Raw genomic sequence first — 19,679 nt, forward strand, 5'->3', positions numbered from 1 at the left:
GTAGAGGTTGACTTGGGTTCAGATGCTATGTACTTCGGTGCATTTTACATCAAATATGAAATCTACTGTGATAGAATATCAGCTCAACTGTCTGTCACTTTTTTAAACATTAAAAAACAGCGTTATCTGCACCGCCTGTCTCGTCAGAAACCTGCGTATGCAGGCAGATCTCTGGTTCTTTGCATTATAGATGAGATTTGAAGACAGGTGAGTATGTGTGGAGTCGCTTCATCATTTCTGCATCCAAAAGAAAAATGCAATAATGCCAGGGAGTATTTCACCGTAAAGTATATTTTTAATTATTATGCAGCTGTCGGGTAAACGATGACGTGAGCTACTCTGGTACTGAACGTTAATGTGACGTGAACATTTGCCAGTGTGGGAACTTGGGAGTTTGGGGCAGTTTGATTAGAAATTTCACAAGAAAAGCTATTCAACACCCGGAACACAACAACAGTTAGTAAAGAACCAGAGTTACTAGCTGGTAAACACAGGGGAGCAGCTACAACTTAACAATAATGTATTTAATTTAGTAGTTGACCAAGAAGAAAGTGCAGGGACAAAAAAGAAAGAAAAGTGTTTTTAAAATAACAATCAATGATTATCCTTCATATTTTTTGCTAGTGTGAATATGTAGATAAGATATTAGCCATTTTGAAAGTTCAAAGCTGTTCCTAAGCACTTAGCCATCCATAAAATCAGATTCAAGTTCAGGTTTTTCAGTGGAAAGTTGAGCACTTGTTAGTCTTTAAACACTGACCGTGGTTGGTATCCTAAGATAATTCCTCTGTTTTCCTGTCAGCATGCACAGAACATGCAGACAGATAAATGTATTATCTATCTATAGTTTACCTGCCGCAGGTGCCAATACACTAACTCCCAATGGTCCACTAATTCTTTCCTTTCAGAGCCTCATAAGATCAGAATTGGATGCTGTACAATTTTCGTAAGATATTAATTGAGCAAACTGATAAAATAAACGTTTTGCTCGTCTCTTCTTGTCAATAGAAAATTGTACTTAGTAGTCAGGATAATCTTTTAATGATATACGTTTGCAAATGATAGAATACTGCATGATGACCTCTTTATAACTCAGACTGTTTTTAGTTCACTGTGACCCGTTATCATGCAGGGAAGGAGCAGTACCTGCTAGATAAGAGCTTAACGAGCAGTTTCACTTCGTGTCAGGTAGAGGAGCCTCTCTTGGCGCACACACACACATATACACTAGGGGTGCAACGATACACAAAATTCACGGTTCGATACTTTGGTGTCACAGTTCGATATTTTTTCGATACAAAAAAATGTTCATGCTTTTTTAATTTGTCATTTATTAAAATTATAAATATATATTTTAACTCAAACTTACAGTTTTTAAATTTAATGTTGCTGAAACAACAAAGGGATGAAATAATAAATCTATCTGATCGAGAAATCACTCATGTTTGGAAAAGAGAGTTTATTACAGAGAAATGGCTCTTTCCAAAATAAAAGCTATACTATACGCTTCTTCTGGGCTATATTCTCAGCAGCATATTAAACATATCAGGTCCCCATAAGGAGAATCCTGTGCTAACGGCTGTCTAAATGAGTCGGGCAAAGTTTGTAGCATGCGTGCTTGTTGTTTTTGTCTGCTTCCACTTGTCTTTGCACTAGCTCCGTTAACGAGCTACCTCGGATCGCCCCGTGCGTGGGGCTGGACTGCGTCAACACATTAACGAGCTAACTGCGCTAACGCACTAGTTCCCACCAATGTAACTGAGCATTGCGTGGCACATCCGACATACTATTTTACTTTTGTCCATGACACGCTTACCTTCAGGGTCATACATCACATGAAAACCAAAATAATTCCAAAGGTCAGATCTGAATGAGGGTGGGGGAGGTTCAATTTGCCATGTTGCAACGAGCTTAGCTTCTGTCTTGCTAGCTTGCGCTGCGCTCAGTGGATCTGCGCTCGACAGTGCAGCCTAGGCGAAGTAGTCGAACGCAGATCCTCTGAGCATCGTCAGAAGGAAAGTTGATAAAATAAATTAAAAATGTTGTATTGTTCGATACATATGCGTACCGAACCGAAAGCACTGTATCGAACGGTTCAATATCGATATGAGTATCGTTGCACCCCTAATATACACATCCACATTCCAATGTAATAAACGAATGCGCCTACTTTTGTATATAAATAAAGACCAGAGCGGTAACAGAGCGCACTTCACAGGGCCCCCACTCTGATGTCAGCGCTCTGTGACCGCCCTTGCAAGTAAAAACTGCAGCGTGTGTGTCTCCACTCTCTGACTCTCAGCTGAAGAAGTGTCTTTAGAATAAATCTCTTGACACTTCTGTTTTCACAGAATCTCATGTAAATACGTAATGCTCTCCCGTGTTGCGTGAGGAACTCTAAATGTTCCACAGCATTTTCAAAACAGCCTGCTGAGACACCAGTCGTTAGCCAGATGTTCCCCCACCTCAGTGGTGGCTGTATCCTTCTCTGAATTGATCAGTTCTTTCACGTCTTTGGAAATTGGAGCAGTCAGTTCTGTCGTGGCACACACTCTGGTAATGAGCATTCAGTGTAACCTCACAGGTCTCAGTGTACCTGCTCCCCTGGGTGTTACCATGTCACCAGATCTGGGACAGGTGTTTCTCCAACAATCTACCACCCGCTCTCTGCTCTATTTTTGTGATCATTGACGGGGAACGTGAACAGTTTGGACAGAAAGGCTTCTCCTTCCACCGCCCTCACATGCATATCTTCTTGTCTTTCTTTGTTTTTTGTTTTTTTGTCTTTTCTGTGAATTATGAGTGTTTTCTCAGCCGGCCAAGCTGAACCCTTTAGATTTCTGTGATGAATGTGCAGTCGTATATTGCTGTGTGCGGACTTGGTCATCACAGAGGAAACTACAAGCTTATCTATGCAATGAGACATATGAGCTCTGTCTCAGGGCTTTGTCTACATGCCACACGTGAAATATTGCGTGGCAACATCCAGGCAAAACTTCCCAGAAGTCGGATGTTGCCACAGCACGGTGCAGGCCTGTTATTTGTCAACATTTTCGAGGACCGGCAGTGTAAGCATTAGTCGAGAAATCGCCTCGTGTTTTTGTCTGCTTCTGTGGCGAGGAGGAAAAGGGTCGGCGTGCCGCACGATCCTCCAACTCCCTGTTTGTTCTGTATTCATTTGTCTGCCTCTCGTTAGAGGTAAATCTGGATCATTAACTTTCATTTCACACTGTAACTAAGACACAAAAAAATGATGTGCAGTGACTTATCGGAGACTCGGAAGAAGACTTTTATTGCAATAAGAGGGACCCTGCTCTCCAGCGGCTGTGTGAGGAGTCTGTAATGAGCCAGCAACATCACATACAGCCTACTGTTGATGGAGAAGACAAGATAGCAGATAGAAACAAAGCATAAGGCAGAGATTGATGGTGCTGCTGTTCTTCATTTCATTTTCCTGCACGAGGACCAAGATCTGCATCAGCAAACTTGCAGGCCGAGGAGCAAGAATGGGATTTGAAATAATTCTCGTCTTATTTCAAAGCTTTTAGAGGATGTTTTAAATGGGGTTTGCATTTTTAAGGATTACTAAAGCATTTTATTGCCCGAGAAATTTTAATTAATCAGTAAAAATTCAGTTTGAATGTCTAATTCAGCAAATAGATTTCAAAAGCCTTGCAGCTGAATAACAAGGGTACTGAACCAGTGAATGACTTTAAAGCTTAATGTCGTTTCTGTACAGTCAAAGGAAAGTTGGGTTTGTACTATTTCTAATGTGTAAGACAGAAAGTCAAGTGATATTAAATGTGTTATTATTTTAGAGAAGCCAGGCTTCTGGCTGCTTATTGTTACTTTCGTCCTTATTCTTTCACTAAAGGATTTACTGACACCTAAAATCACCTTGTTGTTTCTGGACGTGACAGTGCTAATGCAGCTTCTCTTGTCCTGTGCAGATTTCCTGATCACACTCTTTAACTCCAAGCTTTAAGTATTAAGTGCATTCCTATTGTTGTGATATTACTTTTATTGCCCGTGAAGATGTACAGCGTGATTCTGGCAGTCCATGTCATTTTTCTAGTCATAATTACCCCGTATCTAAAGCGCCTCTCAATCTGTCCTGGCAGTTAGCAAATCCCCACAGGCATATGAAACTGCAGGAGAGCTAAAGCTCTGATTTTGTATCTCATTAACACAGCGAATGAGATATTAATCTCCCTCAGACATGGCACAACCCTGAGCAAATTGTTGGTGTTCACTCAAGAGGAAAATGATTTGCTAGCACTGCTGAAGGGCATGTTGAAGCCGAGCGTGTGAGCGACACATGACGTGTCAGACGTTCAGACATCACACAGCAGTCCGCGTTACTGTTGCAGAGTTATTTTTATTTGACAAGACAAGAGGTTACCCATAACTGTGAAGGCGCTGGCATTTTATGTCTTTATATTGTAGTGTCGGATTGCTTTGCGTTAATGATTCGTCGGTCATACACAGTCCACTAAAAGCACTTAACTGCACACCTGCCACTACTGTTTGCATCTGTGTGAAAAGGATGCTGACAGTTTGAAAAGGGTAGAATAATCCGAGTGCGCCTCTACAAACACCCAAGCTTCAACTGCCTGCTCCAATACAAAGACAACATAAAGAGGTATTGAATGGTGCAACTCACCGGACTGTTCTTGCAAAGACAACCCCTCCAAACTAAGATCTCTAACTAAGGCTAATGTTTTCTTTTATCCTCTCCAGGTGCGTGAGAATGCCAAACAGGATCTCAAGGATGGGCTGGCTCTGTACAACTCAGAAAACAACATAGGCCTGCGAAATGCCTGGAACATCATCCAGGCAGAGGTAAGTAACGCCATGCATTTACAATATGAGAAACGTTAGTGTGAATGTTTAAGCACAAATGACTAAAATCTATTCAGATATTCCAGCTAATGTATGTCCTGGCTTGTAGCTGTGGCGTTAGAGTGAACTTAAAAGCCCAAACTGGCTGTCCAAGTACACTTCAGTCCTTTTTTGCTGTCCTTTAAAGGAAAGTGACCAATTACATTTTTTAATTAAAGTTTGTTTGAGCTTTTTGGGGCCACTGAGGACACAGAGCATTAACTCATCTTCCACCTGACATTTGTATGGCATTAACAGTGGAAATGCTGTGGAGTGATAGGATACACCGACTGGCACGAGGCCCTGAAGGACAAAGTAGTTCCTGATCGCTGCTGCCAGGAGCATTACCAGAACTGTGGGCGGAACTCCACCAACATGTTCTGGAACAGGGTGAGTTGACCTGGACTCCGATGAGTTGAGTTTTGCTTCTCAGTCTTTTGCTTTTGCTTTTAAGTATAAGAGTCACATGTCTGCTCTTTATAAAATATTCAAAACTAACAGATTTACTGTATTAAAATGACAGACTCCACAGAATATACTTACTGTATTTAAGTTTTTGTTTTGGAGGATATGAATGATACACAGAGTCATTTTCTACCTAATCTCGGCTGTATAGTTTGCCTTGACTTTTCTCTTTTTAAAACTGATAGTCTGAAAGTATTCTGTATGATTCACGTAATATTCTTGTCCAGATTATAGGAAACATGCTGGGCCCAAAACTGCTGAATCAGAATACTTTATTAATCCTTAAGGAAATGATGTGGTTACTCCAAGACTTTAACAATTACAGACTAAACTATTTGAATATGTTACAGAGTTTACAAATTTAAGAAATAGCACTAATATATACAAGTCACTCAGTTATAAATATCAAGAATATTGACAAAGGATATTACAGAGGTGGAATATATATGATTGACATTTGAGTCTGACTGAACTTTGTCATTTGGTATTTAGCTGCAGAGCGTGTGCAAACAGGGCAGTGTTTACAGTGTGTTAGATGGAGGAGTTGCACAGGGAGACGGTCACGGGCAGGAAGTATTTCCTGTGTCGTTCTGTGGTGCTTTTTTGGTACCATTTATCCCTCTTTGTATTGTTACTGTCTCTCCTCATAGTAGGTTTTCCATTTACTTAGAACATGTGCTCTAAAACTGCTTTAACGAAGCCAAACTTGTTTTGCCACGTTTGTGCAGTTTTGAGTGCTGAAGTGTAATCTGTTCGTTTGCTTGAGTCAGCCAATGTACCAACGAAAACAGACGTTAACTTGAGGTAGCCAGCAATTAACTGGCTGGCTGTGTGTGTTCGTGTGTGTGTGTGTGTGTGTGCGCAGACTGAACTGCAGTCTCAGTGCGCCTACAAAATATATACATGTGAAGTTTTTACTGACACTGAAGCCTTTTTAGGCTGCACAGGCCTGTTTCTTTTATGGAGGGACGTAAGCACAGTGGACAACCAGAATAGCAAAAAGGTCTCGACTGGTGCATCTACATAACAAAATCGTTTTAGCGTCCCCGCGGTATGAATATGTCATTGTAAAACAGTTGTCTGTCTTTTCATAAATGCTCCCCCTGTGATGGGGTGGCTCAGTATTAGGAGTCTTTATTTCAATTTGCCCTTTCCTGAGAAAATGTTTCCCTGTCCTTCTCTGCTCCCTTGGTTTTGTAAATTCAGTACAAGATCCAAACAGAGTTCTGCTCTGTTCCTGAGTCATGCTGTATAAAAATAGCTGTCTGCGGTGCACCTTTTTCCTAAGTCCATTTAATCTCCAACATCTCCAGCACCTGATATTTTTCACTTCTCAATGTGTTTTTACTCCTCAGTGCTCAAGTACACAATTAAGATACCTGTCTGCCATTGTCTAACATCCATCCGGTGTCCTTGAAACTTTTAGATACCATATTTACAATCAGTCGAGCGTCACGCTGTGTATCATCCCCATCTCAGCCAAACCAATTTATCTTGTGATCCTAATCTTCATCAGGCTGTTTTTCAGCTCTTTAGCAACATTCAATCTTTCAGTTTTAGGCCAAAGAAGAAGAGTGAGGAGGGGTTTTTATGACGTATATAGAGCCTGACATTAAGCAATGTTCTAAGCTAAAATTCAAATTTCCATTTGTGAGATTGAACCACTTATTCTTCCGATTTTGAGAGCTGTACTTTGGAAGAAGTGCGCTGTCTGTGGCGTTTCAGGTGGAGGGCCACTGTGGCTCTGATTAGTGTTACTATGGCTCTTTTGTACATCCTGATTACTGCTGCAGCTGTGCTCTGGGCTTTCAAAAAGTGTCCAAAACTCGCAGCCCGCGGGCCATTTGCGGCCCACGTCACCTCTACTTGTGGCCCGCATACTGATGTGAAGAAAAATTTTTTTTAATTATTATACAAAAAATGATTTAATACATGACAGAGTGTTACAGGCATGGCCCTTTAAGACTGTAGCCTCATGTGCGGTGTAGTCCTTGCTGCAGGGAGAGCGTGTGGGACCGCCCCTCCCGCTGTGTGTGAGCGTGAGGGAGGGAGGAAAAAGGAAAGTCGAAAAGTACGAGGCGCTACCGAGCAGAAACGGGAGATGGAAGCATGTAAATATAAAAAATAACCACTGCAGCCTAAAAGAGTGCCTGACGAGCCCAGTAAGCTATTAAGACTCGACTGTACACCGTGTTCGTGTTTTCCTCCGAAACAATAAAGTTCTGCTGGAGCAGCCTTTCAACGCCTCTCTCTGTCTCTCGCTAGCAAAGTTGACCCAGACAGTAAAGCTCGTTCCATGAGCCGACATGGAGCCCAAAGTATTAGCCAGAGTCTCCTTACCACGTTTCAGAGCCGCGGACCTGAGCGAGGTAACAAGAGCGTGCAAACATGTTGAGGGCTGTATTAGTTCAGGGAGAGATTTATTTAGAAAGAAAACAATTTTCACTTGCAATCAAAGACTAATGTGTACGCTTATGTCTGCATTTTTATTTTGTTAAATACAAACAAAATTGTAGCAAAAGTGCTTCCACGTGTCTGGCCAGAAAGAGCTGTTTATTTGGTAGTTCAATGAAACTACTGTACTACACTGTACTACACTGCTGAGTGACTGTCTTCTGCTCGTCAAATACATTTCACTGCAATGTTGACCCTGTGCTAACTTACATATGACAACTGAAACTGAAAGGCTTCAGACAGTTAAGAGTGAGAAAAAATTGTGTTCATGTTTGCAATTTTGTCTTGTTACACAATATTTGGAATTAAATAAAACAAACAAAACACTACATTTTAGGAAATATTAGTGGGTGTTTTCGTGTTTGTTTTTTTGTACTACTTGGACACTGAAGTGGCCTCCAATGAGGTGACGGTGCCAGAAGTGGCCCGCGGCTCATTTGAGTTTGAGACCCCTGCTTTAGACAATTCTTCTCCATATGGGTCCCAAACTCACTTAACTCCCAACTCATTAACAAATTAAGTTGCACTGTTAACAGGTCATGTTATGACTATGCTCATACAGTTAGGCTAATTTAAAATAATCAGCATACTTACATCGTCTTAGTGATCACAGGTTTTCTCACTGTTGTTGCAGTGTTCAGTTGTGCTTCACCGAGGATTTGCGTACGAGAAGTTTTGGTTTGAAATGATTTTGTTCGTGCATTTTTGGTTTTGGCTTAAATTAACAAAAGAGCTGCAGAGCTGTGAAAGAACCACAAAGACAAAACCACCATAGAAACTTCAACAGACTCAAAATGCAAAATGTCCATAACAGGAAAACAACACGAAACAAGTCGAGGCGGAAAACTACTACAGAGAGGTGCGGACAAGCATACCGATGAACAGCTGCGAAGAGACAAATTAAGAGGAACAAGAAAAATACTGAAAAGTGAAAGAAAGGGACTGCAAAACAAAAACACAAAGTGACTACAGAGTGAACAATTGCTCCGTGTTGGGGGTTGTTGATACTTTTCTTCCCATTAACTCGTGATGCATTGGGAAGTTAGATCCACAGCGTCCTACTTTTTAACGCCACATTTGAAGTGCTCTAACATATTGCCTTTAAATTACACTTTTGTTGCTCTAAAATACAATACTTGCCAATTTCTGCTCCCCGAATTCAAAAGAGGCATGCATCTGTAAGCTTTAATCCACTGTTGTTTTTTCCAACACTTTGTGGGTACTTAAAGTCGCTTTAAAGTTTTCCTCTTATTGCCTAAATCCAATGGATTTTTCTATTGTTCTCGAGACAACAGCTCTTCTTTTCTCACAAAACCGTGTAGCACAATGCTCACCAGTTTTCCCTCGTATTGCTACTCTAATCTGCTATTGGTCTGGCATGTGGTTCGTTAGTGTGTCCAAAGTAGAGGATTAAAAGCTGTAATATAATTGCCAAAATGAGAAAAGACAGACATTGAGCTGGCCCATTGGGAAAGCTCATCATTAAAAGCTTGTGTGTAATCTTGCCCAGAGGAGATGGCCACACGCTTTGTAGTTAACTTTACATGCTGCCTCAGCAACCACAGACCAGCAGGGGCACAGCTTTGCTGCTGAAACCGCCCTTAAGTGTGTCGCGTTATATCCCTGCCAATGAGTAGCCTTTGAATGAACCCAGGTGGGAATGTATTTAAGCATACGATTAGTGCGCACGTCGGCTTATGTGTCCCATACGTCTGCATATAAATGTCATCGCTCACAATAACTCAGCTGTGTTTAATAACTCACCTGCTAGTTATCCATCCTACGGTATAGCTCACATTAAAGAAATGCTTTCTTGCGGGAAAACTGCAAACCAGATGATTGAGCTTTCTCCAGGGTAACTGAACAGGGGGCAGCCATCGCTCCAACTACAGTGTCATAAACTGAAAATGTATATTTTAATGGTATTTTAACATGGTTTTGTTCCTTTTTTCAGGGCTGCTTTGAGAAAGTGGAGGAATGGCTGGATGACAATAAGTATCTGCTGGGAACCATAGGCATGGTCATCTTGGTAGTGGAGGTAGGAGGATTTGTGAGAAACAACTCTTTCCTGTTTGTCCTGCTTTGTGTCTTTTGCCAACATTGAAAACAATTAAAAGGTTAATGCTCAGTGGGCATTCTGGGCTCCAGCACATCCTGAAATATTGAAGCTCCTGTCTTGTGCACCCTGATCATGTGTGAAGTGGCTTTGTGCCAAGAATGATATTGTAACGTTCACAAGAACCAGACGGTTGGGGTCTCAGTTTGTCCGTTTATTCGGCACATAAACCAGCGGGTTGTTAACTCAGGGGGAAGCGCTCTCGAACTACACCTCTCTTCAGCCTGGCACACACACAGAACAACCAGGTCCCCCCACCCCTTCCTGTACACCACCCTCACTACTTCCTGCAGCCCAACCAAACATGAATCTTAAAGGAACAACAACAGTGTGCAGAGAAAACCAACATGTCACTGTCCAGTAACACTTAACCATCGTTACACTATAAGGAGCTATGAGACGACAGGAGAGCAGAGATGCTGAATATAGAGTCGCAGATTAAAGGCTCTGTAGCAAGTGGTGGTAGAAATTCCACTGGCGCTTCTGTTTGTCTTTTGCTACTAAACTTTGCTTCAGATGTATCCCTCTTTATCTCAGTGTCTCTTCAGGATGTAGTATTTCCACTTACTTTGAGATTGCACTCTAAAAGTGTCTACTCACAGAACAACGGGAACCTTTTTTTTTTTTTAACCGTATTTGTGCAAATTTTGACTGCAAGACTTTTTTGTATTACGTCTTTTGTTTTGTTTTTTCACTCTGGTTAGCCAGTGTTTCAACAGAAGCGGTGATAGCGCTAGGTAGCCAGCACAGCTAACTGCACAGAAACCTGTGTGAGCATGGTGGACAACAATATGAGTTCATGCACGCATGTAACAACTGAAAGTTAGTGTGAATGCTAGACTGTCTGTATATGCCACTACCGGCAACCTGTCAGGTAGGGCTGTTCGATATAACGATATATATCGGACGGCGATATAAAAACGTCTATCGTTTCATTTGACGCTATCGTTTGTTTCATGGTGTCACAAAATAAACTGTTTATGGCAATATTTTTTCATGGTTTTGATGGTCACTGTAGTGGCTATATTAATTTCTTAAAGTTTTCTCTTTCTCTTATATTTAATATAACCACACTACTGACGGACAAGCGCCTGTTTTTATGCGTTGTCGTTAGCAACAGCGACGGTAACAGCATCGCGTGTCTGCTTGTTTATGTTCCACATAAACCTTTCACAATAAAGCTCAAGATCCTGTTGAAACTTTTCAAAATTAACTGAATCACGTGAAAGAGCAGATTATTTACGGATGAGAAGTATAAAAGAGCCGCCAGGTGCTAAAAAAATAAACCTCAGACTCAAACGTTAGAACAGGCTTTTCCCCGCAGCACGCCGTGTAATAAATACTCACAAAGAAAACGGCGGCCTTTACAACTTATGTCTAAAAATAGTTTCATGCATCGGTTAAAACACTCGACTCCAGCTACATGACGCGCAGCTGGAAACCCTTCCCGCAAGTCGAGCTGCCCGAGATTCACAGAATTTACAGAAAATGTTACATTTTTGTGATTTATATCGTTATCGGACGATAGAATTCTTATATCGGGATATGAGATTTTGGTCATATCGCACAGCCCTACTGTCAGGGGTCCTTGCTTCAATTTGCACCTTCTTGAGAGAATGTTTTCACACTCCCTTGACTTTGTAAATTCACTATAAGATCCAGCAGAGATCTGGTCTTTTTCCTGAATCATCCTCTGTGGCAATAGCTGTCTGGTGCACCTTTTTTCCTAAGTCCGTTTAATCTACAACACCCGACATCTCTGACTGCACCTTACCCTCCAATCCTTTTCACTTCTTCTGCTGCCAAGGTGCATGACAAGTGCAGAATATTTTAATATCTCGGCCCATGAAACCTTTCGGTACAATATTTACATTTCACATAGATGATGATATTTGACACAGATTTCTCAGATGTACAGTTCATTTTGTATGTCCGTGCCCTTGATTTTATTTTTGATGCTGTGAAGACTTGTTTTTCAATATTTTCTTTCTGCCTAGCCTGATATGTCTGTGACTGCGTGCACGCAGGACAAGGCTTCACTTTGCTAATGCATGAATTCATGGTTCATTCAGAGCAAGGTGTCCTCACCAAGGAAGGCAAATCTCCCTGTTGAGTTTTGTATGATTCTGCACGTAATAATGTCCTCAGGGAGGGGTAGCTCTTGCACAGTCACATCAGAGAAATGTGTGCATTATATATGACCACACTATGCTCTGAAGAATTTGTTAAATTTCACATTCTCCTCCAAACGCACATCAGGCATGTGCAGAACACTGAGACTTCTGGGCGCACACACATCCTCCTCTGATTCAGGCCAAACCAGAGGTAAAGTTGGGAAATATTTGCAGACGTGACAATGAAGAGCATCATAAATAAAGCTAATGTCCCATAATGTTATTTTGTTTTTGTTTTTTAATGATTTGGGACCAGAAACATGCTGTAAATAACAAACTTTGTCAAAAGCTAGTACCGTATTTTTCGGACCATAAGGCACATTAAGCGAAACAAAACAGTCAGATAAGTCAAACTTTACTCAGCTCATTCTTCTTGCTTCCTCCACTTCCGTACAATTGTTGAATTCTCTGGCAGCTGCTCTATTCCCATGTTGTTGCAGTATATTAATGACTAACCTAATATTGTGGATGGATTATCTCAGTTGTTCTCCTGACTGAAGTTTGGTCTGTTTACAGCATCCTGCCATGTGATTGCATTTGTCCCTAACCATCGGGAACTCTCATGTTAACTTTTATCGAGTGTAAAAAAAGTTAGCTTCACTGTGTTTATGCTATGCTAACATAGCTGTGTCACTAGCGATCACGTAGCGCATCATTATATACCAGCTAGCCCAACTTCAGTAACCCTACAAACGTCACTGCTGTTTAGTTTTCTGTCTTCATTTATGTTGGAAGTGATAGCAGAGCTGTACGTTTGAATTTGTTTCAGAAATCTCTTATTCAGAACATGCAATATCAGGTTTAGGTGGAAGCTAGCGAGCTAACTTCCTGCTAACTTCTAACTCTGTTAAATGTAACTAATTCTGTTTTCATGGATGCCTGGATGTTAAACGTAATTGTTACACCTGGTAAAGCAACAACACTGATCATTTTATTAAAGATGAAAGAATTTAGACAGTTTTTAACTCTCAGTGATGCTGCAGTGCTCGTTTGACTTTGGGACCTGAAGTTGACAGATTTTTGGACCCAGATTACACCGAGTCCGCGAGGCTCCTGACTACAGCAGCCATAATGCTCCAACAATCCATCAAGCTGCGCAGCTTCATAGCTTACCAAAGTCGTACTGAAACATTTTTGACAGATTTTTGAGCACCGTGTACCGCATAAAATTGGTTCGAGATCAGTAAGCACAACCAGAATTTAATAATTTCCCCTAGGGATCAATAAAGTATTCTGATTCTGATTCTGATACATAAGGCACACCGGATTATAAAGCACACTGTTGATTTTTGATAAAATTAAAGGATTTTAAGTGCTCCTTATAGTGCGGAAAATATGGTATGTACGGTGTGTGTTTATCCACAATGCTTCAGAAATCCCAGAAATATTTCCACATTTTAAGCAGGAATCTGTGATTGAGCTTTAAAGCATCCTTCAGGAGCAACTGTCATCCTGTCTCTCAGACTGAATGAAGCAGACAGCAGAAACTTTCTGTCAGAGACAGATGAGCTCAGATGTAAATAATTGGGTTGGCTCTGAAGCACTTTTTCATCTGTCCTAACTCCGTCTCAGCTGGATGTTTACCTAAAATGGCACTTTTTTTTGGATTGACGCCAGTTTAAGGTGGCATTTTCTCTGAAGCCGCTCTGCGAATTAGGTTTTGAGTGAAACCAAAAGCGAATCAGCAGCTTTCCCCAGCTAATCACAGACCATAGGGATCCCCAGTGGAGTCCACATTTCCTTTTTTATTAAAAACTATGCAGCATTCAGTATTTTTCAGTTTCCCTGTCATCACAACTTTGCCAGATAATGGTTTTAGGATCAGCCTTGCGACTGTGTTTGATGTGGAAGTATCAGCGGTAATGGAAACTTCAAAGACATAGCTGGCTACTTTGATTCAATGGCATCTCAATTTACTTCACTGGCTTAATGCTTGCACACACTGTACATTTTGCCATCACAAAGATTCCAGAGCTTCCATTTGAAGGCCATCTGAGAAAAAGAAACTGAACTAAAATGTGTTCGTGATTCAGCACACGATTCATTGTGCATCAGAAACGCAGCCCAAGGCATCAACATAAATAGACCACACGGACACACCTGCACATATATTACACATAAATAGATACTATAGACAGACACGAGCATGTGTTCACGATCTCCTTGTTTTCCTCCACAGCTCCTGGGCATGGCATTCTCCATGACATTGTTCCACCACATTCACAGAACGGGAAAGAAGTATGACGCTTAGCCTTGGGACAAGCACCAAATGGAGAGGAGCCCCAGTGCTTGATGGGATAAAGACTCTGATTCAAACATACATCCATGCTTTCCCTCTTTAGAGCATCCTTTTCCCCCTTCTCAGATCGTCTGTACAGATTCCAGCTGCTCTGTCCTGCTGTCTCCTCTCACCATTCATTTTGCCAAAGAGTAACACAACTGGAAGAGAAGAGGCACCTACTTTTGGCAAGGAAGAGAATCCCATATGTTGTCCCTTCTCTTGAGTACACTTGTTTTTTGGCTTTTTCTGTTCTTCTTTGGCTTGAACTAACCAATTGCTGGAGGGAAAGACAGACTTTGAGACAATGAAGACTTTACAAATGCCCAAACAGCCCCACAGGGCGAAAAAACCCACGAAAGTGACAAAACCCTCCACCTCATGTGGAGTTTTTTTTCTTCATGCTTATTAAATTCTAGCCCTGTTTTTTTCCCCTTGTAAATGAAAAAGATCCAACATGGCATGCTAGTTTTCTACTTCACTGATTTATCAATGAAATGACCGTTGTTATTATTTTTATTTTAAACGTATTGTTTTCTTGTTGGATTTGCTTTTGTAAGTATATCATCCTGTGGAATGTAAGTGTCGAACAGATCGGTGCAATGTGTGTGTGGGTATGTGTGTGGGATTGGTTTTGAGGTAACATTGCTGCAGACGGGCAAAGGCACGTAAGGATGCAGAGGTTTAGGTGAAATGAGCTTCATGGAGGAGCATCGCGTAAGCACGAGGAGTCATCGGTGGATTCATTTTACACCAAACATTTGTCTGCGAACAAACTCGCACACATGCATTTTGTGCTGCCACGCAGCAGCGTACCCGTTCCCTGTTAGACAATATAAATGATGTAAAATGGCTGTTTATTAGGGCTCCAGCAGCACTGTCAGCTGTAGAGATCTAGGTGATAAAGTCCCCCCTTTGAGAAAGCAGACTGGGTTGTGTACGCGCATGCATTTTATCACACAGTTCAAGCTGCAGAGGAGAAAAAACCCACTGAGAAACACTTAGAATCAAGGGCAGGATGGAGCAAAAACCGAGCAGACACGCTGTCTCGTTTCGGCTATCAATAGCGTTAACAGAGGTGGCTCTAGCCTTTCTGTACTGAAGATCTCATCCATTCACACCGCACTCCTCGTGCTTTCTCTCGGCGGCTTGCAACTCAACCCTGCCTCTATCTTTTCTTTTTCACTCTAATTTTCTTTCTCCGTGTCAGGCAGCAATGAGTTTCATGCTCCATCCAGTGCTTCTGCTGACATTCCTGCTCATCACACGTTTACACCTCCGGTTTGCAACCCCCTTCAATTTTACGTAGGCTTCATTTTCTCGCAGCAACCAGAGGTGGGGCGAGATGGGAGTGTGAGAGTGTTGCCAGATCAAAGCTCAGACTGATATGTATGGCAACATGCCCTGTAGGACACATCAGTTTATGTCTGTTTACATCTACATTCACTGCAGGGGGCCAGAGTGCCAGCCTTCCTCCTGGAGACTGAAAATATTCCATCTGCTGTGGCGACTTCAAAAAATGCCCTCCGGTGTGTCTGCTCTAGGCTTCAAAATCTCCAAAGAAACAGTGGAATAAAGACCTCGCTTACTGTCAAAGGATCACTGTAGCTTTTGGAATCATAAGGTTGTATTCAGTTGTGACATAGTGCTTTCCAAAGCAAGTGCAATTAGAGATGTGGGAAGATTGCTATATTTTAATCAAGAACAAAAAATAGCAGTAAATAAGCCGGCCAATAATTACAAAACATTTGTAACAGAATGTTAGCAGATTGTTTTGCACAAAGGTTTTTACTACAGAGGGAAGATTTTAAAGAAATTGTCTATTTAAGCTGATATTTTACCACAGTTGCGTCTTTACCATCTTTATTTTGAATTTCTGTTACTGAACCGTTGACCTGTATTGTCATGTTTGCCACTATGCCCTGTTTCTCTTCATCTCATCCATTCAAGCCGATTCAGTTTGTAGATTCCTGCAAGTTGGTTGGACTTCAATTCAGTAGCAACTCTTTCAGAACACAGTAAAAGCTCATATAACCTTGGAATTGTGGAATCTTTATGATGCAGAGTACTGTACTTGCACGAGAGGAATTTAGGATTGTGTTTTACCACCTAGTTAAGTCAAGTCTCCCATTTATAGCCTATATCGCCTGCTCATGTGTAACCAGTAGAGCTGAGCTTGGCTACCAGGGAAGCTGCCAATTAAACTTTTACAAGTGGTTGCGTTCTAAATTGTTTCCTACATTATAGCTGCAATTAAATTTATTGCTTTGAATGACGCATCAATGAAGTACTGTCTATTCCTGCTACCTGAACTAACAAAGAAAATAAGCCACTCATTTACTCACGTGCCCCCTTGATGTGATATGCTTCTGAGTATCTCCTGAAGTCATTGTTGGCATTTTAGGAAAAATTAGTCTGATGATTTCTTCATTTAAGGGAGAGTTTTAGGAAGAGAAAGGGGAATTCTTGCAACAGGAAGCAACAAATTTGTGCTGTTTTGTGCAGTGACCCTGCTGGCTGTGATACACTGTCTGCCCCCATATGCTCCAACTCTTCCTGTTGTGTCCATGGGGGAAACATGACAGCTGCTGATGTACAGTGCAGGCACGAGCGATCGCGTTTCCTCTGCTCGGCTGCCTCCACAAACTCAACACATCCCTTACTTACTGCCTCACTCTGCAGACACCTGGCGCTATTCAGTAACTGGCAATGTGGTTTGGACCCCTTAAAGCACTCGTAAGGTACCTGAGACGGGTTAGCGGAGGAATAGCTCAAAACAGTTTGGCAAATGAGGCTGTGCTGTATCCTTACTGCAAAAAAAAAGGTTCAAAGGAAACCCGAGATAGCCGCACATGTAACAGAAATACAAGAATGCAGAATAGTGGGAATAAAGCAAATCCGTTGGGAGGTCAGAGCCTCAGCCTGCGGACGCTGTTTGCTCTCGGCTGATCTGACTGGGGCGACATTTTCTTCTCTGTGTAAAATCCTTACCCCATTTTCCATGATTATGTCAATGTTACATTGTGTTTGTAATATGCGGGGATGAATGCCATTTTAACAAGGGGGGCGGCTGTTTAATTATGTTCGTTTTGTACACTTTTCTGCTGTTTAAATGTTTGTTTTTATACAATATGCTGTTGATTTTCTTGTTGTAGGTTCTGTTTTTATTGGCTTTCCCCCCATTTGTAGTTCACTTTGAGTACATGACATCATTAAGCATTTTTTCCTAGAGGATTAGTCTTTGCAGTGTTCCTCTACAACATGCAAAAATGCCTTTTCTGTGTTTCAGCGATGCAGGCGGTTAAAGCAATTAACGTAGAACAAATAGAAGGAAAATCTGGCATATAGTATCAGGCAAAGTCCACAAAAGACATACTGCGCTTTTGTCGTTGTCCTTCTTTGTATTAGGATCAAATTAAATTGAATTAGGACGCGCAGCTATAATCTGCAGTATCTCTTCAAACTGCCAGTGCAGGACCCATTCTGTACTCTTAGAGCATGAACTGTTAGACGACTGTACAACAGAGTTCATCTCGCTCCAGTGTATCAGCTCACTGTAAATATGCCCATTTTACAAGTGATGTAACTTACTGTTATACCTCTGCCACTTCGCCTAACATTCACATCAACAGGCTGGACAGCCCGTGCCCTTTTTATGCTCACTTACAGACACTTGTACTGTATGTTATCCACTTTTTATGTCTGCCAGATTTCCTGCCTCTGTTTTCGCTTCAAGCACGAGAGCGGTGTAAATGTTCAGTAAATTTGTGTTTGCGTCAGTACAGTCCTCATATATTTTTGACTGCATTTTCATCTTTTAGTAAAACATGATTTCTTTTTTTTTTTAATTGATTTTTTTGAAGGAGTATAAAATATTCCGTCTCATCCAAGGAAGCACTCCCAGTAAGCCACGGAAATGGTGAAGGAAGGATGCACATGCAGTAATTGGGTTTCGTCTGCTGTGAAAAATTCTGAACATAAAAACTGTTTTTTGTTGTTGTTTCCTTTCGTTTTGTGTGTGTGTCAGAATCATTTTTTGCCACCTTCGACATATTATTTCTGTAATCTGCTCCTAATCCTTCCCCTGTGCTGAAGCTGAATATGTGAGCAGTGGAAATGTATGCTCTAGAAATGGTGTGTTTGATGTTGTGTTCTGCTGGGTGGCACTATCTGATACCTGCCAGCCTTGTCCTGTGGAGTTTTCTGCTACACGTGAAAGCACTCTGAATATCTATACTAGCTGGTGCACTACTTTCTCTTTACTCGCTAAATCAACTATTTTTTAAATAAAGGAAAGAGTGTCAGAAAAAATCTCTCGGTACAGTACGCTTATTGCCTTTCTTGTCTAATGACTTGATGCTTCGGATTCCCTTTTTATGTTGCCGTCAATTAGATTTGATTCAGAATTTGTTTGTGGGGTTTGGGGGGTGGAGTGGAAGACTCGGCATGAAGAGCAAAGTGGCGTCAGCAGATCCCATGATACATGAAGTGTTCTGTGTATACAATCCCTGTCTGAAAATGGGCTCTTTTTAAAAAAAAAAAAAAAGCATAACAAAACCTGAGGGACTGTTGTCCTAAAGATGCTGAGATGAGCTAATGGTGGTGAGCCAGTCAAGAAGAGGTTCTTTTTCTAAAGAACAAAGTGAAGATGATGAAAGTGGGAACCATTGCCAATTTGTCTCACGCTTCAACAGCGCGGAGTGAAAAGCTCAGTATTTTTGTGTGCAGCTTGATCCCCTCCTTTTAACCTAATTGTTATCGGGCCTGTGTGCGATAGTGAGTGGAGTTTATTGTGCCATTCCACCCGGGCTTTTTGTTTTTCCATCACTGTTCCTTCTATGCAAAAAAAAAATTATGACCTATTTTAGCCTTTGTACAGATTATTTTGTATGAATAACGTACTGAAATAAAGTGAAAAGAATCAATCACGGATACTTTTATTTTTTATTTCCCACCTCATCCACCGCACAACTCATTTCATTAACCTGAATTTGGAAGGCTTTCGTTTCAATGAGGCTGTTTACTTTGTCCCCACACAGGACTGCTGAACTTGTTAACCTGCAGTGGAGGTGATCTGCAGGTTGTTTCTGGTACTGCTTGTTCTCACACGGTCTTGTTTCGCGGGGTATGCTTGTCATCTTTTAAACATCACATGCAAAAACAGCATGGCTCATACTGCTGCAGGGTTACTGTTGCTTCCTATTATTTGTTCTTTTAAACCTCCACTGTGCTTAATAGATCTGCAGTAGCAGGTGGAATTTTAGACACATGCTCTCATTTAAGGGTTTTCAACCATCTAAACATGTCAAAA

General features: G+C 41.3%; 1 protein-coding gene across 3 annotated transcripts in view; it reads left to right on the forward strand.

Annotated features, from left to right (window-relative positions):
• The window catches only part of tspan9a (tetraspanin 9a), a 187,724-nt gene extending 168,431 nt beyond the window's left edge, over positions 1 to 19,293 (forward strand). For all 3 annotated transcript variants that reach the window (XM_076885555.1, XM_014410711.2, XM_004568269.6), the window contains 4 exons: positions 4,741 to 4,842; positions 5,140 to 5,271; positions 9,755 to 9,838; positions 14,270 to 19,293. In XM_076885555.1, coding sequence (XP_076741670.1) covers positions 4,741 to 4,842; positions 5,140 to 5,271; positions 9,755 to 9,838; positions 14,270 to 14,341 — 390 coding nt within the window. In that variant the 3' untranslated portion in view covers positions 14,342 to 19,293. The remainder of the gene's footprint in view (positions 1 to 4,740; positions 4,843 to 5,139; positions 5,272 to 9,754; positions 9,839 to 14,269) is intronic.
• Positions 19,294 to 19,679: the final 386 nt, after the last annotated feature.

Source organism: Maylandia zebra, linkage group LG7 (assembly GCF_041146795.1).
Source record: "Maylandia zebra isolate NMK-2024a linkage group LG7, Mzebra_GT3a, whole genome shotgun sequence".
Lineage (NCBI taxonomy): Eukaryota > Metazoa > Chordata > Actinopteri > Cichliformes > Cichlidae > Maylandia > Maylandia zebra.